The sequence below is a fragment of the Leptopilina boulardi genome, unplaced genomic scaffold, assembly GCF_019393585.1.
Source record: "Leptopilina boulardi isolate dan_hultmark-lab unplaced genomic scaffold, ZJU_Lbou_2.1 LbouV2_224, whole genome shotgun sequence".
NCBI lineage: Eukaryota > Metazoa > Arthropoda > Insecta > Hymenoptera > Figitidae > Leptopilina > Leptopilina boulardi.
Genome location: NW_026137779.1, coordinates 266,687 through 294,169, shown reverse-complemented (window position 1 = coordinate 294,169; position 27,483 = coordinate 266,687). Strand labels below are relative to the sequence as shown.

The 27,483-nt window shown below is 27.9% G+C and overlaps 2 protein-coding genes across 2 annotated transcripts in view; both read left to right on the top strand.

The window, feature by feature from the left end:
- Positions 1–612: 612 nt before the first annotated feature.
- LOC127279893 (rRNA N6-adenosine-methyltransferase ZCCHC4) overlaps positions 613–27,483 on the top strand; it is a 171,505-nt gene continuing 144,634 nt past the window's right edge. Inside the window, exon 1 of the mRNA XM_051302549.1 lies at positions 613–790. Within this exon, the coding sequence (XP_051158506.1) occupies positions 715–790 (76 nt within the window). The 5' untranslated portion in view covers positions 613–714. The remainder of the gene's footprint in view (positions 791–27,483) is intronic.
- On the top strand, positions 14,402–15,089 carry LOC127279911 (uncharacterized). Its single transcript, XM_051302572.1, has 2 exons — positions 14,402–14,744; positions 14,839–15,089. The coding sequence occupies exons 1-2, from the start codon at positions 14,496–14,498 to the stop codon at positions 15,028–15,030; spliced, it is 441 nt and encodes a 146-aa protein (XP_051158529.1). The 5' UTR covers positions 14,402–14,495; the 3' UTR covers positions 15,031–15,089.

Sequence of the window (27,483 nt, the reverse complement as noted above, 5' to 3'; positions counted from 1 at the left end):
TCGTTCTTTCACTGGATGCAGAAAATTCTTTCATTAGACAATTTGTTCTTTCACTGGTGAAATAGGTATGTTTTACTTATTAATTAAAATTTTAATTAACATCTTATATTTATGAAAATTAAATGTGACCTTCGCATTCTACACTTAATTAGCTATCGAAAAAAAATTGGTAAAAAAATTTTCAATAACTGCATTCAAAAATAATAAATGATAAAAGTATGCATTTCCTTAAATGTTCTTTCACTGGTGCCGTTACCCTAGCAACAGGATCCAACGGAATTGTCATATTTGTGAATGACCCTTCAAAAAATCCACTTTCCACAAGTGGCACGGAGTCTGTCCAACAAGTGGCACGAACTAACGAACTTGCCACAAGTTGGACGGACTTCGTGCCACTTGTGGTACGAAACACCGCCACTTGCGTCCGAGACGCTCGTGAGCCGTACAGGCTTCCGTACATTAGAGTAAAAGAGACGGAAATATCTTTTGTCTCTTTTACTCCAATGGTACACGACAGAAGTATACTCGGGATTGGTGCGAGGTATACAAGCGCCTTTAGTCATAACGGAGAGATGCCTGTTTTGTTGCAACTATGGTCGAATCTCACTCAGCTGTTTCCCTTCTTCTGATTTTGGTTGTTCTGACACATTGTTTTCTCAAAAAGTCATAAAAGAAGAAAAAGAAATAAGTCCACGTGCTTAAGTTTAAACTATTATGGGAAATGACAATTCTGAAAATGGATTAATATACTTTTGGGAAAATTTAAAGGACCATCCAAAATGTGAACACGGTATTTAAAAATAAATTAAATCTTATAAAATTATAGGATTTTTTTGTAATTACACGTTCTAATAAATAGGTATTATTATAGTATGAGTTGAGGAAACATTTTCATTGAAACAGAGTTTAGGTTATATCTTTTTGTTTGTAAACAAACTTTCACTCTATGCTAAAAATAATCTCAGAAATCCTGACGTTTTATGATGATGCTGCTGACTAATTCTGACTAAAATCGTTTTTATGGGCACATTTTCTAAAAAGTGACAATTTCTCATTACATTTTATACAGATATTTTTTTCGTAAAAAGGGTTCCAAGATTACTCTGACCCATCATAAAACTATTATTTTAAGAAAGCCATTAAATTTGTAAAAAAAAAAATTTTCTTCATTTTTGATATTGATATGAAAATGAGATATTTAGGATATTTTGATAAATTTTTATAATATTAATAATTTAGGTTCCTTTAAGGGACAAAAAAAATCCTAAGTATTTTTAAAAAATTTCTAAATAATGCAGATTTAAAATTTTTGTAATTTTTTTTTTTGATTTATTATAATTTCTGTAATTTTTAACCAACCGGGATCCGAATTTTTTTTAAACACTCGTATTTAGAAGCTCATTTATGAAAAAAAATTTTAATTTTTATTAAAAAAACACTTTTAATTGTTTAAATAATTCAAAAAGTATATCTTCTGTTTTTTCAAAAAATTCATTAACATTTTCTACAATGTCCTGAAAAATTTAAAACCTTGAAAAAGATGGTATGTCTTGTAGTTTCCGAGAAAAAAATTATTTAGTTTTTGTCATTGTAAACTATATAATTATTTGAGGCATTTCATATGAGAATATAGGGTCATGTCTCGGATTTTTTTCAAAATTCGGTAAATTGTAGTGATAGTGGTGCTAAATAAGTGTACAAATTTTGAATTTGAAATTTTTAATATTTTTCGAGATATTTACAATAACAAATTAGTGCAATATTTTTTTGCTTTACTTATAACTTTTTTCCTATTAAAAATAGGGAGAAATGTTCAGAATATTTTTTAAACAAATTGTTTAAATAATTTTTATTTTTTAGAAAAAAATATTAATTTTTAAACAATTTGTTTAAAAAATAAAATTTGTTTATAACCTTTAAACATGTTCTGCCTTATTTTGAAGCGCGATAAAAATCATGAATATTGTTAAAGTCATAATAAATCAATGGTTAAATTTTTGAGATAGCATTATTTTTTGTTTTCGAGATATTAATTAATTAACTAACAAAAGTTAATAAAAAATGAAATATTTTACGAACAAATAAAATTAGAATAATTTTAAAAATACCATTCCAATGTTTATCGAAATCCGCATTCAACAAGCCCTGTATGAACTATTTTGGATAAACGGGTGTTAAATTAATAATTAATAATAAAAATTATTTAAATAATTTTGCGTAAAAAATATTCTAAACATTTCTCCCTATTTTTAGTAGGGAAAAGTTATAAGTAAAGCAAAAAAAATATTGCTCTAATTTGTTATTGTAAATATCTCGAAAAATATTAAAAATTTCAAATTCAAAATTTGTACACTTATTTAGCACCACTATCACTACAATTTACCGAATTTTGAAAAAAATCCGAGACATGACCCTGTATTCTCATATGAAATGCCTCAAATAATTATATAGTTTACAATGACTTCACGCGCTACAAAAACTAAATAATTTTTTTCTCGGAAACTATAAGACAGACCATCTTTTTCAAGGTCGTAAATTTTTCAGGACATTGTAGAAAATGTTAATGAATTTTTTGAAAAAAATAGAAGATTTACTTTTCGAATTATTTAAACAATTAAAAATGTTTTTTTAATAAAAATTAAAATGGATATAAAATTCGATGCTTCTAAATTTCTATCATTTAGAATATCGAACAAATAAAATATCGACCACTTTAAATGTCGTTCATTTAAAATATTTACCAAACAAAATATCTAACTAATACAATTTCGACCACTTTAAATGTCGATCATTTAGAATTTCGACAAAATAAAATATACTCTAAATAAAATGTCGACCACTTTAAATATCGACCATTTAGATTTTCGATCAAATAAAATATCGACTAAATAAAATGTCGACCTTCATAAATGTCGGTTATTTAGAATTTCGACCGAATAAAAAATCGACTGAATAAAATGTCGACTTTCATAAATGTCTATCATTTAGAATTTCGATAAAATAAAACATTGACTTAATAAAATATCGACCACTTTAAATATAGATCATTTAGAATTTCGAATAAATAAAATATCGACAAAATAAAATGTTGACCATTTTAAATATCGATCATTTAGAATTTCGTTCAAATAAAATATCGACTTAATGTAATTCGATCAATTAAATTTTCGACCTTTTCAATTTTTGGGGAAAATCATGGGCCTCTTTAAAAAAAATTCATCCCTATTGGTTAAAAATTACAGAAATTATAATAAATCAAAAAAAAAAATTACAAAAATTTTAAATCTGCATTATTTAGAAATTTTCTAAAAATACTTAGGACTTTTTTGTCCCTTAATGGAACACAAATTATTAATATTATAAATATTTATCAAAATAACCTAAATCGGTGCGATCACTTGACTTGGAGTCGCTCTTACACCTACTAAAATTACCTTTTTTATATTATCTTCTTCTAATAGAAGGGTCCATTCAAGGGTCTTTAAGGTTTTATGACTTCCCAACCAGCACGGTATATCCCCTGAACATCCCTTAAATACCACCGTGGAATATTCCCATGATCTTCCAGAAAAATCGAAGTGTCCGTCTCATGGGAATATTCCCGGAATATACCGTGCTGCTCGGGTTTTTATTGCAAACTAAATTTTTTTTAAATATTGTTTGAAATGTTATATTTGTAATTTTCAGATTTAAATAATTTTAATTTTAAATTAATTTAATTTTAAACCCACACAGCACATATTATTTCCTAAATATTTTTGAAATATTTCATTAAAAGATTTGAAATATTTCAATAAAAAGTTCTTGAAATATTGTTGCAAACAGGAAAACAGCTGTAATATTTTGCTTCAAATATCAAGCAGGAATATTCTCTGTGTAATTCAGTCAATATAATGTCTGCTTCCTGTCCCTACTGAAAATTCCGACACCGTTTCCTACGCCGCATACGCATCGTAACATACGGATTCGACATGGGATCCGCAGTCGGAAACGACGCAATCCGTAGCCGAGATTTAGGATCGTTTCCGGCGTCAGACCGTCATTGGATCCGACGTCGGATATTTATTTTAAAAATTTAATTTTGTTTATTAAGCAATTTTTATTTAATGTAAATTATAATTCAATAAATTATTTGTTGCGGCAGTATGTAAGATATAAAATTTAATTTTATATTCTATTTTAAATTAATTTGAATCAATTTGAAATAATCTTAATATACTGGACACCAATTTAAGAATGCGGAACTAAGCATTTATTTTGTCGCGCAGGAAAGGAACTCGGGCATAGATCCTAATGAATTTTATTCCATGCTGAAGATACAATTTCAGCTGTAAACATTATTTTCATTTATCGTGATTTTCAGGAAACCAAAGTTAAATGTTTGTTACTTAAGCATGATGATAATATAATTGAAATCTAAGAATACATCGACTAATGAAGGGTTGTAATTTTTATAACCTTCATTGGTTGATTATTTTTCTAATTTAAACATAAATGGTATCTATCGCTTTTAATAATGTCACTGCAAGGGTCGCGACTATTGCAGTACACTAGTAACCTTGCAGTGACATTGCTGATGTCTTCGTGAGTTCTTAGCAAACCGCAATTTGGGAAGGTTGTGGTATCAAAATTAAGCTTCAGGATAATATTCTAAAGCTAATGCACCACTTGCAATATTCCGGAATTTTAAACACCGAAGATACAGCACAGCATTGTGCGAGAGAGAAAAGAAATTGTACACTACCGTCCGAAATTGTGCGAACTCTGCTTTTTCAACAACTATAAAACTGTTCAAATCTTCAAAAATATTAAAACTAAAATTTTTTCCTCTTTATTTTATTAAAGCTAATAAAATTCTGAAAGAAATGACACCTTGACAAAGAGAATATGTTAATTTTTCAATTAGATATCTAAGAAAAACCCAATTTTCAATGTTTTTACTATTTTTTTTATTTCTCTGGCAAAAATTAATATTTTTAAACGTTCTTAGGCTCATTGAAATCGTATTTTGTTATGCAATTCAAATTATATAAAACAATTCATGTACACATTCTTCCCTAGCGTATGCAAACCGTGAAAGTTGGCTCATAAAATGTCAAAAAATTTAAATTTAATTCTACAATAAAATATAATGTTTAAAAATCAAGTAAATATATCATTCTAAACTTCTCTGATTTATGTAAGTAAATTTAAGATTTATACATTTTACTGATCATTTTTTGTCATATAAATATTAATCACAATTTTTTGACATTTTATGAGCCAACTTTCAGGGTTTGCATACGCTAGCGAAGAATGTGTACATGAATTGTTTTATATAATTTGAATTGCATAACAAAATACGATTTCAATGAGCCTATGGACGTTTAAAAATATTAATTTTTGCCAGAGAAATAAAAAAAATTGTAAAAACATTAAAAATTGGGTTTTTCTTAGATATCTAATTCAAAAATTAACATATTCTCTTTGTCAAGGTGTCATTTCTTTCAGAATTTTATTAGCTTTAATAAAATAAAGAGGAAAAAATTTTAGATTTAATATTTTTGAAGATTTGAACAGTTTTATAGTTGTTGAAAAAGCAGAGTTCGCACAATTTCGGACGGTAGTGTATGTAATGGCGAAGCGTTCTCTCTTACATACATTGTTCTCGCGGAGTATTGCGTTCTCCCTCTGTCGCATGGTTTTTATCTTACTCTTTTAATTGTCTAATGCAAGGTGGATGCTGGCTCGTTCGCACTCGATACAAATAATCATTATTATAGTTATATAATGTGTAGTATAATATTTATATACATATATATTTATTATATTATTACTATATTATTATTATTATTATTACTATGGTCGGAGACATCTATGTTTCATGCTATGGCACAACTACACCTATGTTTCCTCATTCACTATACCTATACCTTACCTGCCTACAAGCAATGCCTGCCATGCTTTTATTATGATGAAAATACACTTTTCAAATCTGGATGCAATTAATTAATTCCAATTCAATTTTAAGACAATTAATCTTAAAACTTAAATTTTAATAGCATACAAAAAACATACAAAATAGAATGGAATTTCCATTTTGGAAATGTTTATTATTTTAAATTATATTAACTTTTTTATGAAAGGGTTAATTCTGAAAATTTCTAAAATTAAATAAAGTACAGAATAATTAAAAGAATAATTAAAAATAATTTTTCTTTTGAATTAACTTTATTTTTCCACTATGTGCCAATAGCATAACTATATAGAGGCGTCTCTAGACCCAAAAAATATTGTTCAGTACGGTTTCCGCGAGCGTTGAGGTTCCAACTCTGTTTAGGACTGCCCGGATTAAAAAGCATAAGTGTTCTCGTCCGGTACCAAGGACCCGAAATAATTTGTGTGCTTACACGAATAATTTCGGTCGGACGTAAAGTAAAACATCAACTTACTCCGAAGTCCTACGGAGGCCGGTTGAAATCAATTCAAGAAAAGAATTTTAAATATAACGTAATTTTATATTCTAAGTTTTTGTCGAAAGTCCATCCGGGTGCGCGTAGAATCCGCGTCTGTCTTGCAATTGACGGTTCAACGAATTAGAGTAAGAGAGAGTGGATTTGTCTGTCCCTGTTTAAAAATTGTTTGCGCAATAAGAGAACATACGGCAAACCGCGAATGCGCCACTCTACTGTTGGAGTAAAGACAATTATAAATTCAGTTTTCGCCCGTAGGGTAGTGTGACTGTTCGACGGTAACTTTTAAGGAAGACGGAACGGTAAGTACTCTACGTATCGTTCCACCGTAAGTTTTGTAATTAACATTTACTCTCTCCCCATTTCTTTGTAAGAGAGAGAACTATCTTTGTCAATTTTCTCTACAATAAAATAGTCCGTGGGCCCACGCCTAAAATAGATATTTATTACCAACCGGTTGAAACTTTGTGTATTTGTTGTTTAGATGGAGTAGGACAAATTCCCATTGACAGGAATCGTGATAGTGGGGCGTTTGTTTTTTATACAATAACTAACACGTCAATTTCATTCAAACAAAAAATTTATGACCAACATGTTAATTTTTATTGTAAATGATAGTTATTTTCATAAATAAGCAGAGAAATATAATCTCGGACAAAAATGTTGGGTCGTTTGGCGCGTCGAACATGCCAAATATGTCAAACCCATGAAAATTTTTTATTTACAACCAGCAAGCTGATCTTTACAGAATCGTTTATTAAAATTATTTAAAATGCAGTGGTAACCTTGTCGGACAATTTGGAGGGGGCATATACGTTGTCGGACACCCCGAAGTTGTCGGTTTCATGCAACCCTTTTATTTATTACCATCTGTCCGACAAAAAAGAAACATAAAACTGACTATATTCTCTGTTAGGAAATATTATTGTCGGACAAAAATATTGGGGCAGATAAGTAGTCGGACAAAAAATGTACTTTTTTGAAACTGTGGGTTCGCAAAGATATTCGAGGAAAATTAAATGCAGGTATGAATAAATGAAACACGTATCCAAGGGTTTTGGGGGTCGCTGATTACAAATTTGTTGTCAAATTCACATTATCACTGTTGACAACTGTCAAATCGAATGTCAACTTTTCTAGAAATTGGTTATTTTTAAGGAAAATTGTTGTGTAAATGTTTTCGAGGTTTCTGGTTACGAATGTAATGTCTAATTGACATTTTCTCAATTGACAGCTGCCAAACCGACTGTCAACTTTTTTTGTAAAATGTTTATTTTTATCGAAAATTGCAGTGTAGAGTTTTTGACTCGACACAAGGTTAAAAAACCATAAATATTTTTGTTTTACATTTACTATTTTTTTTAATTATACAAAATTCTATTTGTTTATTTCAATTTCTGTAAACAATAATTTACTTTTTACTAGCACTCTAAACCTATACATCTTAAAGTAATAAAGGTAATATGAAGGTAAAATAGCAAGCTTGGATACCACAGGGGTCTTTGAATAAAACCAGATTAAATCATAGAAAGAAGAGGTTAGTAATAATAAAATATTAGTTGTTTATAGAAGTTTAATATACACTCTCTTTTGAAAAAGTTATATTCCTTTTTCCGGAAAAACAAAACCCTTATACCTTTATTTCCGCTAAAATAACCACTTCTTAAAAAAAGTTCAGAGCTGTCAAGTGTCATAGTCTCAATTTCACATCAAATTCCTAATCAGCGAATGCAAAAACCTCTACATTGCAATTTTCGTTAAAAATAATCATTTTTCAAAATAGTTGAGAGTCGGTTTGGCAGCTGTCAATTGAGAAAATTTCAATTAGACATTATATTCGTAACCAGAAACCTCAAAAACATGTACACAACAATTTTCGTTAAATATAACCAATTTCTATTAAATTTGACATTCGATTTGACAGTTGTCAACAGTCATAATGTGAATTTGACAACAAATTTGTAATCAGTGACCCCCAAAACCCTTGGATACGTGTTTCATTTATTCATACCTGCTTTTCATTTTGCTCGAATATCTTTGCGAACCCACAGTTTCAAAAAAGTACATTTTTTGTCCGACTATTTATCTGCCCCAATATTTTTGTCCGACAATAATATTTCCTAACAGAGAATATAGTCATTTTTATGTTTCTTTTTTGTCGGACAGATGGTAATAAATAAAAGGGTTGCATGAAACCGACAACTTCGGGGTGTCCGACAACGTATATGCCCCCTCCAAATTGTCCGACAAGGTTACCACTGCATTTTAAATAATTTTATTAAACGATTCTGTAAAGATCAGCTTGCTGGTTGTAAATAAAAAATTTTCATGAGTTTGACATGATTGGCATGTCCGACGCGCTAAACGACCCAACATTTTTGTCCGACATAATATTTCTCTCTTTATTTATGAAAATAACTATCATTTACAATAAAAATTAACATGTTGGTCATAAATTTTTTTTTTGAATGAAATTGACGTGTTAGTTATTGTATAAAAAACAAACGCCCCACTATCACGATTCCTGTCAATGGGAATTTGTCCTACTCCATCTAAACAACAAATACACAAAGTTTCAACCGGTTGGTAATAAATATCTATTTTAGGCGTGGGCCCATCTGAATTTAACAGTAAGTTTAAGCATATCAAAAATTTTAAGCAAATTCGGCTAATTTACAAAAATTTTGAAAAAAATAATAGATTTTTCTTTCCAGAGACTGTCAAGTGACTGTCATCAGATACTGTAATGTTCGTATTTTCTTTTAAAAATCAATTATTATAAAAATACACTCGTTTTAATATCATATTTCTTTTTGACATTGCAGTTTTTTTACTTTTGTGGCCCTCCATATTAAATATTTAAAAAGAGCCATACGGCATGAAAAAATAGATAAAATTTGCTGTAATTTGACCTAATAGAAACCTTTTTTTCATTAAAAATATTCTGGGCAGAGGGGGTGTATTATTGACAAAGAATACCCCATATATATTCTTCCGACGCGTTGACTCTGAGACTCGAACCCTTGACCATCATAGCTCTCAACCGCACTGGAAGCGCCTAAACGGGCTCGACTAGGGGAGGCTACTTAATTTTTTTGAGCAGATGTCTCTTATAACGAAAATACATTAAACAGATACTTATCTTATTTTGGTAAGTCATCAAACAATTTTTCAGATGTTTATTACTACAAGGAGTATAATATCGTATACTTTTATGAATATTAATGATATCAATTAATAATTTTAATAATAATAATTTAATAATAATATTATATGGCTCATTTAATTTAAATTGTCATATTCAGCTTCCAGAAAAGTTGAGTTGGAAAATTTGGATTTTAAGGTTAAAACTAACTTTTTTATACAGTTTAACATGTTAAATTAACAAAATAAATAGTGGTCACAAAATTAATGTCATATATTTCTTATGGCAGACGGTTTTTTAACAGAAATCGTCATATCTTATAAAAAATTTTTTCTGTCAATTTTTGATAAAATAATAATACTAAATATAATTTGATTTGACTGGTGATAAATATACTGAAGTTTTAGGGCTCGCTGAATTCGAATTTGATGACAGATGAACCCAAAAATCTTAAATACGATGAAATCAAATTTTTTTGAAAGCTCTGTTTGGAACCTTATTAGGCCTATAAGTGATTTTTAACTAGACTGCGAAGAGGTTAAAAATTATAAAGGCAAAATGCAAAATTTATGTCCTTAAACATTATGAACATAAAACAAATAAACATCTATTCATTTCGGCAAAAGATTTAAAATAAAAATTTGTTGGGGGTGGGTTATAACCCCATTTTATGGAAAAAATTAGGGGGGTGGGTTGCGTGTACGGGTCATGTAGTACACGATTTATGCTATAATTTAAAACAATTTTGAAGTTTTTACCACTTCAGGTTAAAGAGGAAAATCATATTAAACACCCATAAAAACATGTTTCTTGGGGGTTTTTACCCCCACTTTTTTCAAAATCCTGACATGCTAAGCAATTTTAAGATCCGGGATCGTGTTCAGCGCCCAAAAATAAATTAGAAACTATTCTGATATCAAGATAAAAGAAAAAAGTTTTATTTTGTTGGCCTCTGTGATTTATTACGTTTACTGAAGCCATATATACAAATTTGCATTACACTTATGACCATTACACTGTTGACATTTTGCTCGTTTTTCGCTTATAAAATGAAAACGGTTATACTTATATCGACGGGGTTGGTCTCATTCGAAAGAGAATCCAAAAATACATTAAATTCCATACCGATATAAAATTCAAAATATTTTCTAAACATTTTCAAGGCGTTACACTGTTGACAGAAATTCAATTACGAAAGTGTTTCGGCTTTTTCTGCCTCCATGACAAACGAGCAGATTTATACTTATATCGTTTTTTTCACACACTTCGTTGTTGTGTTCTGCTGCTTATGCGATGGTAAAGAAATTTTTTTGCTCATAAGGTAATTTAAATAGCAGGTAAAAGTAGGAAATTCTGCCGTCAAAACATAAAAATACAAAAGTAAGGGACAAGTCATTTTCATTTTCTGGAAATTGTATAAAATAAAGTTTAATTACCTACACTTGATTTTCCTTAAATATAGAACTAATACTTCACGAAACATTTTTTTAAATTGGTTTAAACACTATATTTTCGACATTTCATTTATTTAAACCTTGAAAATGTCTCCGGGGACGCATTACACTTATGACATTTTGCCTGCTTTTTGTTCTGTCAATATTATGAAAATCACTTTTATGTCCTTGTAAGTATAAAAATTATTGAAAATTATTGCTTTTTACTATATAAACAAATTAATTTCAACTAAGGTTATATCAAATAATTTTTTTGGCAAGGGACACGAATATGTCAATTTAAATGAAATGAGTCATATAATATTATTATATGTGACCTGGACAATTAAAAGGACCTTATGTCCGAAAAAATCGATTTTCACTTTTTTGTTGATTCTCATAGAAAAAGATGTGTTCTTTTCAATGCAACAAACCTCGCATCTCCAGCTGCATTAGTCCGTTTTCGAATTGGGATTTTTAGCGTACTTTTGATAAAGTGTATACTCGGGAAGTATGCAGTGTCCTTTCTTTCGCACGGAAAAACAAGAATACTGCATACTTCCCGAGTATACACTTTATCAGAAATTTGAATTCAAAATAGCAGATCCAATATGGCGGATGACAAAATTAAAAATTAGTTAAATTTGCTTAAAACTTCTTAATCGTGGGGTTTTCGAGGTCGCTGATTACGAATTTGACATCAGATTTTTAAACGAGTTTTAATCAAATCCGATCAATTTTGCTTCCTCGTGGAGGAAGCTTTGTAGTCCTTTCGTTTGTAAAAATTTTGAGTGTAGGAAACAAATTTTTCTCTATATAGAAACATGTTATATCAGATCCTGATCAATTGTCCGGATGCATGTGTGTGTGTGTGTGTGTGTAGGAGAGGATCCCTTTTTTGTTTAGAAGATAACTTTAACAGGTTTTAATGGATTTAGATAAAATTTGTCAATATAAAATCTGAATAAAGGATTTTAAAAAATACCCAAAAAAAAAATTTTATCGTCTTTTTTCCAAAAATTTTTTTTTTAATCGAAAAAATTTTTAAATAGAAAAATTTAAGGTTATATATATCATAAAATCGTATTCCTTACATCAAGACAAATCGATCAGTATATATAAAGTATAGTTTTAATTTAAATTTAAAGAATTAATGAAAGTTAAAAAATCAAAATTTCACATTTTGGTTATAAAATTTTGTGATTATTTAAATTTAAGTTTATAGATGAAATAATTGTATTCCTCACATGAAAACGAATCGATTGGTATATATAAAATTTACATTTGAGGTAAATTTAATAAATTAATGAAAGTTAAAAAATAGAAAATACACATTTTAGCTGAAAAATTTTATATTTATTTAAATTAAAGTTTAAATATAAAATAATTGTGTTCCTTGCATTAAAACGAATCGATATAATTGTAAATAATTATAAATTATATATTATTTTTCATTAATATTTAGAAATTTCGGTTAAAATATGAATTTTTGATTTTTTAACTTCTATTAATTCTTTAAATTTTACTCAAATGTATAGGTACTCTAATGTTTATATTATTATATTATTTTTGTATGTTTATTTCAATGTTAATGCTTTCTCCACGAGGAAGCAAATTTTTTTGCTGATCGTAAAGAGGAAGCAAAATGTTCATGTAATGAACATCTGAATTTACAACTTGTTTAAATTTGTTCCGCCATATTGGATCTGCCATTTTGAATTTTTGAAATCTGATGGCAAATTCATAATCAACGACCTGAAAAACCCCTGAGTAACAAATTTCAAGCAAATCCAACTAATTTTTATTTTTGTCATCCGCCATTTTGAATTTTAAAAATCTGATGCCAGATTCGTGATCAGCAACCTGAAAAACCCTCAAGTGACAAGTTTCATTGAAATTTGTTAAACTTACAATATGTTTGGAGCTAATCCATATGATTCTTTTATTTTTCGGGTGCCATATTGGATTCGCCATTTTGAATTTTGAAAATCAGATGGCAGATTCGTAATCAGCGACCCCATAAACCCTTGAGTAAAAAGTTACAAGCCATTTCAACGTGCAGGAGCATCATTTTCGATTTGATAACTTGGAAGTCGATTATCTCGAAAACTTGATTTCGGACGTAAGGTCCCTTTTAACTGTCCAAGTCACATATAATTATAATGTAATAATATAATAATAATAATAATAATAATAGTAATAATAATTTTAATAATTATTTTATATTTGGAGTTTATTAACTTCGACATTTTTATTTAGAATGATATGAATTTTAATTTTAACCAATTGAACTTTGTATACATTCCAATTTTTTCGAAAATAAATTAAATAAAAATGTTGATATAGCAAATTTATTTTAACAAACTATTATAATTTATATAATGCTAATACTTAAATTATAACTCATTTTGAACAGAATTTTCTTATATGTAAATAATGTGATCTAAAATAAATTAATATATAACTCCAATTAAAAAATTATTTTTTTTAAACAAAAAAATCAGATACATTAACATTAATCTCAAGTTTTTAAAAGTTCCAAACAAAGTTATCAAGCAACAAAAATTTAAGAAATTTCACAATTTAATTATTATTATTAAACACTATAATATTTTAGTAATATGTTTATTAATTCTGTATCCCATTCATTATTTGTTGAACAAGTAGGGGGTCCTTGAAAATCTAGTCATTTATGTTTTGATCAAATTTTAATATTCAATATTATGACTTTATATTAGTTTTTTGTTAAATAAATAATCATATTTTAGAAAAGGTGCATTTTTTGGAAATTCTCTTGGGTGAAGTTATAATTAATATATTTAGGCAGAAAATATGCCTCAGTAAACAAAAATTGCATCATTTTAAAAAAAAATTTGAAATACAGGTAAAATGCCTTTTTCACTAAGTGAAAAAATAAGATGATCGTATTAGGCTGTAACTAGCACATACTTTCTAAATTTGAATCAATCATATTTCACTGATTAGCAGTAGAAATCTACTAATTGCTAATTCACTTTACGCACCGAAATTTTTCTCACATACTATAAGGATTATTTTAGGCTATACAAAAGAGAACTTTACTTTTAAATTTATACACTACTGCCTAATGATATTTTTCCTGATCTTCGATTGATTTATTTAATTCAATACAATCGATCTCTCTAATACAGAGTTGTCATTGGCTTAACTTTTTTCACTGACGGTTTCACGCTACGCATGGAGCTGATTGTTGATTGGTCAATAATTTTATAGAGATATTATCAGCCAATGAAAAACTATTATGTGGACTTTTCTAGAAAAGCTAGTTACCTATCTTTCTACTGAGCGTTCATAGTTTATGTTTTGTATTGAAGTACACAATGTATTGACAGGTAATTTGTGTAAAGAGTTTAATTAAAAATAATGGACATGAGTGCCGATGATTCCGATACTATAGAATGTTTATGATACTATAGAATAGTTCTAATGGCATATTTTTCTCATCTGTCAAACAGAATGAAAATAAAAGCTTCAACCCTTTGGTCCATTTATTCAATGTTAAAGTCATCATTGAAAAGTAAAAATGATATTAATATTGAAAATTATTCTAAATTGACTGTATTTTTAAAAAATCAGTCTAAAGGATATAGGCTAAAAAAATCTAAAATTTTATCTAATGATGAAATTGAAAAATTTATTAATGAGGCCCCTGATCAAGAGTATTTAGCAAAAAAGGTATAGATATACAAAATAATAAAAAATTATCTGCCATCTATAGTCTTCTATACTTTATAGGTTATGTCATTATTTTTTAAATTACTATTTACAGGCAGCTTTAATAATGGGAATATGTGGCGCATGTAGGCGTAAAGAGCTTTATAACTTGAAAATAGATGACATTAAGGACACCGTCTCTTTTTTTAAATCAATATTTCAGAAACAAAAAATGGCTCTCAACGGTCTTTTAATGTCATGGGAGATTTTTATCAAGTTGTTAAAAGATATCTTGCTTTACGTTTAAATAACATTGATATTAAAAGTTTCTTTTTAAAATACACTGAAAGAAATATTGTAACAATATTTAATATTTTGAGATTAATATTTGCTAAAATTAGTTACAAGCCATGGAAATGAAACCATGGTGGGAATTATTATTTTCATTTTTAAGAAATATTGAAATAAAAATAGTATTTTATAATATAAGTTGAAAATAAAAATTAGTAAAGTAATTTGAAAATTTAAAATGCTACTATAACAAACTCAAATGTCAATTTATATTAAAATTTTTAGAAATATTCTTATAAAGTATTTAATATTTGGTAGTAAAATTGCGTTAAGTGATACAATAATTTCAAACTTTGATATAGTCTACACGAAAAATCAGGAAAAACATATATTCTAACTTTCTATTTTACAAAGTGTTAAAGTAATATCAAAATTTTCCCAAGAGCTGTGCGATGCTGTCCGATGACAACCGAGCGAGTCCGACTGGATTTGACCGATTGTTGACGAACAGTGACGATCAGGTGACGATGTTTGTTTGGCGATAATCTCGGTCTTCATTCAATTTTTGGCATTCTTGAAAGCTTTCGGGCTAAAAAATGTTGTCGATTTTGTTTAACTGATTCAGAAAATATTAATCTAGTTTTCCAAGAAAGCGATTGCATTCTACGTAACGTTAAAAATTATGAATCGGCTTTTAATCAAAATGATCTATCTGCAGCAGGAATTAAGGAGCGTTGTGTTTTTAATAAAATACAGAATACAGGGATTTCACGTTACCTCAAATCCTACAGTAGACGTGATGCATGACTTTTTCGAGGGCATTTGCCGGTATGATCTGGCACAAATATTATACCAATTTACTTATGTTCGACAATACTTTTCTCTAGAGTTTTTGAACACCATGTTGCGATGTTTCCATTACGGTCCTAATGTAAATAAACCTCCAGAAATTTTAGAAACACATATAAAGAAATCTAAATTCATAATTTTGTCTTCATCTGAAATGATGAATCTGATAAGAAATTTAAATTTGATGATTGGTTTTCAAGTTGATGAAGACGACAAACACTGTCAACTATTATTAAATTTAAAAGATATCGCAGAAATACTAGTTAGTACTAAAATTTCAAGCTCAACTCCTAAAATATTAGAATGTAAAGTTGTTGAATATTTAAAACGGTTAGTTACTTTATTCCCTAAAAGTTTGAAACCTAAACACCATTTTCTAATACATTATCCTGCGATAATGAAACAAATTGTCCCTCTTTGGAATGTTAGCTGTATGAGGTTCGAAGAAAAGCATAGGGAAAGTAAAAGAGCTTCACATGCATCAATTTGCCGAATTAACGTATGTAGAACAATTGCTCTTTGCCACCAACTTATTTTAAATTATCGATTTCTGAGTAAAAAGTCCAGCCATCCTATGTTTATTTCTGGTAGAAGTAAAACTGTTAGTCTTCAAAATTTACCAGACATTTTAAATTATAACCATTTGATATTAAATGATATTAATGAAAACAATCAAATTGATGTTACGAATTGGGTTGAATACAACGGCAAAACAATAAAAAATGGCAGTATCGTTGTAACTTTCAGCGAAATAGGAGAGGAATTTTATAATGTTCATACAATTATTTTAAAAAATGAGAAAGAGTTTTTATTGATTGTTAAATCCATGGCAGATTGTTACCTGAACAAACATTTAGGGTCATATAAAGTTTATGAGAGTGATTTCTTCCACTGGGAAATTTTAAGAATTGAAGATTTGAAAAATGTCGAAATTTCGTACGCAAATAAAATGCGAGACGGAAACTTTTATATATGTAAAAATTGGTTCTAATTTAAAAATTATTGGTCCTCATTATTTTGTAAATAAATTTTAATAAATATTGTTTGTAATGAATTTAAATAATATGTGTTTAATTATTATCTGTAGTCCCAGATTCCATACCAGAGTTGCCAAGAGTCAGGGAAGTCAAGGAAATCAGGGAAAAATGTAATTATCAGGGAAATTAGGGAACAGACAGGGAATTTTGTCAAAACTACTGAAAAATATTACATTTCTAAAAATGCTACGGAAATTCTGATTTTTGAAAATATTAATTCAAATTTTCTTTCAGACATGTTTGAAAATCAGGGAAAAGTCGGGAAAAGCAAAATCAAATTTTGGTAGCAATTGTGTAAAATATTCTAAATTTTAATCAGTTAATAATTCAATTATTCCGAATAGCAATCAAATAAAAATTCAATTATTGATGCAAACACTCAGTGATAGAAATTTTAATCCGTAATCTATAAATTTAAAAATATTCACTCATAACATTTTTTGTATAAAGAATTTTTTTAAATGTTAAAATGTCATATAACATTTAAATAATGAGGTTTTTATAACTATCGGTTTCTTTAACTATTAAGAATTTTATAGAAAATTCATAATTATTTTTAATCAAAAAATTGGTCTCTAAATTGTTAATAAATATTTTTATTTTGTACTTATAAATAATAAAAAATAATATCACATATTAATCGCGTTTCTCACAAGCGCATTAAAATCTATCTTCTTAGTATATAAGAAAATTTTCTGCCTTTTACTGCAGCGTGAAACATGTATAATATAAGTGTATGCGTTGCGATATTCTGCGTTTATGCATGCGTATTTTCGTTAAGTTAGGTAGGAATATATGTTAAGTCAGTCAAAGCGAACCAAAGTGCGTGTGTAGTTGTGTGTAGAAAACCATTCCTTCTCTCCTCTACTGCAATACAGAAAAATTCACTGATTACCCAATTCTTCGCCAGATACCAAATAATGGAAATCTTTTTCTTATATTTTATAACACCGTTCTCAATTTTTCGTATACTTTTAGCAAATAACGTAATGCGCGCCTTTCATTTTCGCTTCATGTTTTTAGTATAGTTTTAACAAATAATGAAAAGCTTTTATGGTTCTTACCGATTTTTCGTATAGTTTTAGTAAATAACGTAAAATAAATGTCTTATAATACACTCTTCTTTTTTCTTATAGTTTTAGTAAAAATAAGAACTCGAATAACGATTTTCAAAATAATAATTTCAATTTTTGAAAACATTGTTTCTCCAAAGGCTTTTCGTAAAACTATATTAATTTTTAATACACAGACTCAATTTCCATGACTTGCAAAAGAATATACTAAAAATTGGTACCATTTTTAACATATATTGCAACAAACTTTCTTTCAGTGTATCAAAATGGCCAATGTAAAAGACAAATTATTGGCATCACTAAGTTTGGCTCTATGCCTAAAGAAATAGCAGAATATTTGAATTTGCCGAATCCGAAAGAGTACACAGACCACTCTTTTCGGCGAAGCTTAACAACATTGCTTGCGGATGCTGGAGCAAATCTTGTCACCTTGAAACGTCATGGTGGTTGAAAGTCATCCAGCGTCACCGAAGGATATATTGATCAATCAATTAATAACAAAAAGAAGTCAATAACCTCATAACAAAGAATATTAATATTCAATCTAAGTTCCATGAAGATACTACTAGCAACATAATTTCGATTAATTTACCTAAAAACTCGAATGATCACGCCGAATCATCCTCTTCGAGTTCAAAAGAAGTTCATCAAGTTAATACTTCAATTTCCAGTGAACAGATTAACAATTTGCCGAGTTTAGATGAAATTTCACAAAATTGTAATAAACACAGCTCAACAATCAATATAACCTCATGTTCAAATTGTACAGTAAATGTTTTCAAAAATTAATATTTTTCTGAATTTAGAAAAAAATTCTATTTATTAATTAACTTTTTATAAATATTAAAGTGTCATTTTTCAGGTAAATAATTAAGTAAATTTTAAATTTTTTGAAAAAATTTTGCTATCATTCGAAAGAGCATGAAAAAACCTTATGAAAACATATAGGTTAAATTTTTTTTCCATCTTTCTATTTAATTATAGTTATATCTTCAAAAATCCACTGTTTAAATTTTGCAAAAAAATCCAACCCTTTCCTTCACCTACAGTTTTTGAAAAAACCTAACAATACTTCGTGGTTGAAGTACTCACCCGAAGGGCTAAACTATGTGCTAGTTACAGCCTAATATGATCATTTTATTTTTTCACTTAGTACGCTACAGGAATTTTACCTCTATTTCAATTTTTTTTTAAATGATGCAATTTTTGTTTCCTGTGGCATATTTTCTGCATAAACTTATTAACTACACGGAAAAAATTTTCTGTGTCAATTCTTTTTTATTTTGAAGATCATCTAATTCTGTGTTAAATAAAACTAGTGTAAATAACATTTTTAACAAATTTAAATTATTAACAGATGATTATTGAAAATCGATGTTTCAGCACCCCACGACACAAGTTGGAGGAGGCTGTCTGCCTACTCGGCATGGTATTTTTCAATCTTTTTCTAAATAACATTTTATAATTAATTTTTGATTGTTGGTAATACTTAATATTCTTTTTTTGACACAGAATTAGATGATCTTCCAAATAAAAAAATAATTGACGATTTATCTTCATTTCTTCAAATGTTATTAATTATTTAAATAATTTTTATTATTAATTATTAATTTCACACCCGTTTATCAGAAATATTTCATATATGCCTTGTTGAATGCGGATTTCGATAAGCATTGGAATGGTATTTTTAAAATTATTCTAATTTTATTTGTTCGTAAAATATTTCATTTTTTATTAACTTTTGTTAGTTAATTAATTAATATCTCGAAAAGAATACATAATGCTATCTCAAAAATTTAACCATTCATTTATTAAGACTTAAACAATATTCATGATTTTTATCGCGCTTCAAAATGAGGGCAAATACGTTTAAAAGTTACAAACAAATTTCATTTTTTAAACAAATTGTTTAAAAATTAATATTTTTTTAAAAATATAATTTTTTTCTGAAAGTTTAAGGTCTTTTGCGTAAAAAGTATTTTGAACATTTCTCCCTATTTTTAGTAGGAAAAAAGTTATAAGTAAATTAAAAAAATATTATTCAAATTTGTTAATGTAAATATCTCGAAAAATATTAAAAATTTCAAAATCAAAATTTGTTCACTTATTTAGCACCACTATCACTACAATTTATCGAGGTTTGAGAAAAATCCGAGACATGACCCCGTATTCTCATATGAAATGCCTCATATATATATAATATTTATATTGCTATTTTTTTAATAAGTAAATGTTTTAATTTAAAAATGAATATGATTAAATTGAAACTTATTTAATATTTTAAAAAAATTAAACTGCAAATTTATAAACAATAATTTTCAAACATGTATAAATAGAATATAATTATTTTACTTTTTAATTTACTAACCTTTTTATATACATAAATACATAAATTTAGTTACAGGGCATACCTTGTTGAAACATATAAACCTGATTTTTTTCTGTTAACAAACATGGAATCATTCTACCCATAGACTTTCATTCTTTTGATAAAGTAGGACTAACACTCTTTGAAACATGATACGCATGATAATGTGAATCGAAAGCAATAGTATTTAAAGTGAACATCAAAAATTTAATTTCTTCATTCAAAACATAAATTTTATAAATTTTTCCAAACACTGGTAAATCTACCGTTTTGTCAATTAAAATGACTGTTACGATTTTATACTTTAGTCCCTCAACTTGAACAAAAATAACAGATTTTTAATTTGTTGAAAGTGTCAAACTGACAGACGACTTTTCATGAGGCCATATTTTTACATTTTCTTCGATCATAGAAGAATGATTCAACTGAGCTACTAACAGCTGATTCTTGATAGCGATAGTTTTTAGGATGTTTTTTGCAATTAGTCAATGTATCAGTCTGCTTTAATTCTCTATTTTTTTATTCAAATGGCATTGACCACAAATGTAATAAAGGACCATCAGCCAATAAAATGTCTGGAAAGTGAGTCATGTTCTGGAATTTTGGCGTTAAATGTTTAAAAAGTTTAATATACAACGAGTTGTGTTCATCTATTAATTTTTTTAAACTCCGATTTCGGAGCAGTTACAATATCAACAATTTATCTTAATTTCAAATATAAACACCAATTTCCATTTTCACGCGGAATTGAATCTCCAACCATTACTCCCAGATATAGAACAAAACATGTCATCTCAGAAGCTGACATTTTAAACTTTTGTTTTGATTTTAATCGTTCTTCTATGATAGGCATTGGTTTGCTCGACATTTCCAAATCATCGTAATCGAAGCATTCGATTCTTTCGTTTAAAAGATCCACTGTAAAAAATTTCTAAACATAAATCAGTTGATATAAAATCCTGACAAGGACGTAATATGCTACACCTTCAAAAATGTCGTGCATGATGTCAACTGATTTATTTACTGCAAGGTGAAATTCTGCTATACTGTTAAAACAGCATATACACACACATATATATTTTATTTTGAAGCCTGAAAAACTTGGTATTCCTTAGTGGTCACCCATCAAAGTACTAACCGCGATCAACGTTGCTTAACTTTCGTGATTGACTAGAACCACCGAAGTCCAACGTGAAACAGTAGCTTCATAGCGTTCAACGATTACTTTACAGTCAAATTTCGTCCTCAAGATTTTTTCATATTAAGTAGATAAAAGAATATTATTATTAATATTAATATAATTTAATTGATAATTAAATATTTTTAAGTTTTATGTTTCGAAAAAATACGAAAAATTATAAAATAGTAAAATAAATTTTTTTATAATTCTAAACATATCATATGGGTTTTTAAAATTTTTAACTTAATCAAAAATTAAAATTTTTATGAATTTATAAATTTTTATTTATAAACTTTATATTATATATAAATAAAATTTTAGAAAAAGGGAAAAAAATCTTTTTATAGTTACATTTAATAATCTATTATACAGATTGCCCGCAATGACGCCATTTATTACAACAAAAGTACACGATTAATAAATTAAAAATTTAGTTAATTGAAATAATAAGTCATGTCATTATTTTGATGACAATAGTTAAGAATGTTTTGATAAGTTGGGTATCAATGTCTTAATTGCAAAGTGTTACGATTTTTATAGCATCTGCTATAGGCAGCCCGCAATAACACCATTCATTGAAACGAAAGCATATGCTTTCGTTTCCAAGACCTCGCTTCTAAACCTATATGGAGAAGTAAACAATTTTTCGTATGATTCAAACTTATACACATTTTCTTCAAATTTACCTTTTAGATGCTTCAAATAAAAATTGTCAAAGAATTAATAAATTATTCTGTTGATATAAATAGATTAACTATAGCATCAATTTACACAAAGGCATTAATTTTACATTACCATACTTTTGATTTAAATAGTTTTGTTTTTTCATTTTATGTAATATACTTTTCAATCAATAAAATTGTTATTGAATCAATAACGGGAAATTCAATAGCATTGAACTATTTGATTCAACAGTATTTTTTTCTCAGTGTACAATCACACAATTTTTTTTTTAAGCCTGAAAAATTCGGTATTCCATAGTGGTCACCCATCCAAATACTAACCGCGATCAACGTTGCTTAACTTTCGTGATTGACTAGAACCACTAAAGTCCAACGTGAAATATACATATATATCAGCAGAATAATTTATTGATTCTTTGACAATTTTTATTTGAAGCATCTAAAAGGTAAATTTGAAAAAAATGTGTGTAAGTTTAAATCATATGAAAAATTGCTTATTTTAAAGAAGCGAGCTCTTGGAAACGAAAGCATATGCTTGCGTTTCAATAAATAGCGTTATTGCGGGCTGCCTATAGCAGATGCTATAAAATTCGTGACACTATGCATTTAAGACATTGATATCCAACTTATTGAAACAGTCTTAACTATAGTCATAAAATTAATGACATGACTTATTATTTCAATTAATTAAACTTTTAATTTATTAATCGTGTACTTTTGTTGTAATAAATGGCGTCATTGCGGGCAATCTGAATAATAGATTTTTAAATGTAACTATAAAAAGATTTTTTCCCTTTTTCTAAAATTTTATTTATATGTAATATAAAGTTTATAAATAAAAATTTATAAATTCATAAAAATTTTATTTTTTGATTAAGTTAAAAATTTTAAAAACCCATACGATATGTTTAGAATTATAAAAAAAACTTTTTTACTATTTTATAATTTTTCGTATTTTTTCGAAATTTAAAACATCAATATACAAAATGTACACACTTATATTTTTAAAAATATTTAATTATTAATTATTTATATAAATATAATTAACAATTAATAATAATAATAATAATAATAATAATATAATAATAATATTCTTTTATTTACTTAACCCTTTAAGGACCAAATGTACAAAATTTTTGCATGAACTTTGAATCCACATTTCAACATTTAAACGTTACGATAAAAATTTGTCAATAGACATTTCTTATGTCTCAAGAATCGCTCTATTGATTGGCGTGCTCAAAAAGAGCAAAAAATTTAAATAAACAATTTATATGCATTTTAAAAAAACCCCCGATTTTTTAGTGTTTTTCTCAGTTTTTGTAATTTTTTCATAGCTCATCCCTTAAGAATACCTTCAAATATTATAAATATCGCGTCAAAAATGTTTTTGCTACAAGATAGGATTATTGAGAAAATTAAATTTTAAAATAGCTGCCAAAATATGGCGTCCTATTTTTTTAATCAATTTCATAACCACATGGACCAATTTTTGAAAAGTCATTCGATTCGCTTGAAACTTGTCACTCAGGGGTTTTTGGGATCGCTGATTACGAATCCGATTTCAGTTTTTCAAAATTCTAAATGGCGGATCCAATATGGCTGATGACATTTTGAAAATGGACCGCAAGTCACTTGAAACTTGTCTTTCGGAGGTTTTCAGGGGTCGCTGATTACGAATCTAATGTCAGTTTTTCAAAATTCAAATTGGCGGATCCAATATGGCGGACAACAATTTTAAAAATCCATTTAATTTACTTGAAACTTGTTACTCGGGGGTTTTTGAGGCCGCCGTTGACGAATCCGATTTCAGTTTTTCCAAATTAAAAATGGCGGATCCAATATGGCGGACAACAATTCTGAAAATCTATCCAATATACTTGAAACTTGTTACTCGGGGGTTTTCGGGGTCGCTGATTACGAATCCGATTTCAGTTTTTCAAAATACAAAATGACGGATCTAATATGTCGGGTGACATTTGGATAATGACTGTTATTCGTTTGAAACTTGTCACTCGAGGGTTATCGGTGTAGCTGATTACGAATCCGACGTCACTTTTTCAAATATCAATTGGTCAAATCCGGAATAAATATTAAAAATCTTCAAAAAAGAACAATTTTATAGTTTTTCCTAATTTGTTAACAGTATTATGCTATGTTGGTTTAATGTTTTGGTATTTAACGAAACTTAAATTTTTTGGTTAAAATTAAAATCGCGCGACTTTATATACCATATGATAGAGCGATTCTAAAGACATAAAAATGTCTATTGACAAATTTTTATCGTAACGTTTAAATATGGACTGAAAGTTCATGCAAAAATTTTGTACCTTTGGTTCTCAAAGGGTTAAAATAACAAAATTCTTGAGCAGGATATTTAACTGTAAACTAATCGCTCAACTCTATGAAGCTAATGTTTCACGTTGGACTTCAGTGGTTCCAGTCAATCACGAAAGTTAAGCAACGTTGATCGCGGATAGTACTTAGATGAGTAACCACTATGGAATACCGAATTTTTCAGGCTTAAAAAAAATTGTGTGTGATTGTATATGTGAGGGGAAATTCATTCGATTGAAATATATATAAGTGTGGTGTGTATGTAAGTGTGCAAAATAAAAAAATAAATACATCTAGAGAATTGCGAATATGACAACTAATTATAATATATGAAAAATTTTTAAGATTAGATTAGTTTTTTAATTTATCGTTGTATTCTTTTAACCTCATAAGAGGATTGAATTTATAGCATGGTGCTATTAAACCAATAGCATATTTTATAGATTCTATAGCATATGCTTTAAATTTAAAAACTTTTTTCACTGAATCAAAAGTATATTCTATAGATTCGAAAGCATATAGTTTTGAATTTAAAAACTTCTTTCTTTGATTCAAAAGCATATTCTGTTGATGCAATAAAAATACCTTTATATTGACATTGTTTTCTGTCAATTTAAGAAATATGCTTATGTTTCAATGAAAGTGATACAATCGAATCATTAAAATCGGTGCTTTCTAAACAATGACATATACGTTAGGCAGCCCGGTATGACACTATTCAAAGAATCAAACCCATATGTCATTGATTCAACAGCATTTTTTTCTCAGTGTACTTTTGATTTAAATAGTTTTTATTTTTTTCGTTTTATATAATGGGTGATTCTCCGCGTAGCACACAACTTGCTTTTTTTCATGTTGTGAAAGAAAAATCACAAATAATTTTCACATAATATTTTGATTCCAATGTAAAAAGGTAGTTTCTGTGATTACAAACAAAAACCAATAGTTACTTTAGTATTTAACATTATAATTTTTTGGGAAAAGTGGTTTTTAAGGTTGAAAACGTCAAAATTTGACATGTCCCCACAGGATGTTTAAACAAAAAAGTTAATATTTTTAGCAATGTGCACTAATAAATACATTTACTTTTGAAATTTGACTAATGTATATTTTAGTGGAATTGAATAAATAAACGTTTGATTAAAAAAAATAATAATTTATCTGTGCCCCTAATTCAGAATTTTTATCAGTTTTTGTCGATTTTAGCTCAAAGAAATTATTTTTTGCCGAAACACTACGATAGTGCTTTTTCATGTATTTTTTCACGCTGAATCCGAATTCGAAGTCAGAATTGACAGATTGGCTCAAATTTTGAAGATATTTCCAGAAAACTGATTTTGAGTATTTTGAGTTTTTTCTTAATTGCGTTTTTTTGCAATTATCTCAAAAATTTGAGCGAATCTAACAATTCTGACTTTGGATTCGGATTCGGCGACAAAAAATACATGAAATTACACTATCGCAGTGACATTCAAAAGTTTTTTAACTTTTTGATTTTATTTTTCTTTCTGAGCAGTTTTTTGAGTTTATCTCAAAAATAAAAGCCAATCTAATAATTCTGACTTCGGATTCGGATTCAGCATGAAAAAATACATGAAAATAGACTAGTGTAGTGTCTCGGCCAAACCACATTTTACTTTTTGTGTGCCTGTGTAATTAAATGACTTTGATTTTTTATTGTGAAAAACAATTTTTTCTTCAAATTCTTTATATTTTAAACAAATACAACATATCTAACAAAATTTTCTTTTACCAAATTAAGGTATATTGTCTATTTAAACATTCTAAAAAGGAATTAGATTTTTTAAGAGGCTTTAAATTAAAATAAAGTAACTTTGAACGTGAATGTATGATATTTCAAAACGTAGGATCTCACTTATATGTATAATAAAAAGAAAGGAAACAAAACTTGTAGTTTTTAAATATGTGAAATTTATTTTGTATATTTATGTTATTTCAATGAAGAAGGTCAACGAACTGAACTGTACGCGAGACTAGCAGGTAATAGCAAAAACCCATAGATCCCCATCTTTCTTCCTTATCGTAGGAGGTAGAGAGGGAAAAGGTTTCCTATACAAATTCGCGCGCTCCTTGTCGGAAAACAAGGACGAAAAGCAACACAAATATTTTCAATAATACTGAATATTATTAAGTAGAGGTTTGCAAAAATCTTGAATGTCGAGCCGAGTCGAACCCGAGCTTGACTCGAGGTATTGAGTACTCGAGAGAAGTCAAATACTTGAATGCAGTCGAGTACTCGAAGATTCCGAGTACTTAAGTGGATGCGAGTACTCGAAGTTTTCGAAAATATTTGAGTACTCGAATGAATTCGAGCATATTAATCGTTCAATTTTTATTGTTTTGCAAAAATTACTAAATTAATCAACAGATAAATGAATGACTACATATTTGAAATTACAAACTGATGAAAAAATAGTAAATTGCTTACAAACAATCGAACATTCAAATTTAATTTACACAAGTACTCGAATATTTTCGAGTACTCGACTCGAGCTTGAATTAATAATGCTCAACTCGGCTCGACTTGAAAAACGAAAAGCTCGAAAAATCTCGATCGATTTAATTAAAGTAAAAAATGGGATTGTGCTACAATCCATCCTCCCATCTTCATTGAGAAAAAACTAACAATTTGAAATTACAATAAGAAAGAAAATGTGAATATCTTTGATTCTTGACAAAATTATAAATCTTAGTATAAATCAGGGATGTGTCCGGAAACAGAACTAAAATAAATTTATTTAAAATTATTGAAAGTTTTGAAATTTTGTAAACTTTAATTGAGAAATTTGAAAACAATTGAACTTTTTAAAGAATTTGATTACAATTTTTGAAAATATTTAATTGAAAAATTATGGTTTTTTGTTGTCGCAAGGAGTTCAGGTGAACTTTGAACTAAATTTATACTGAAAAATTTTTTCTTT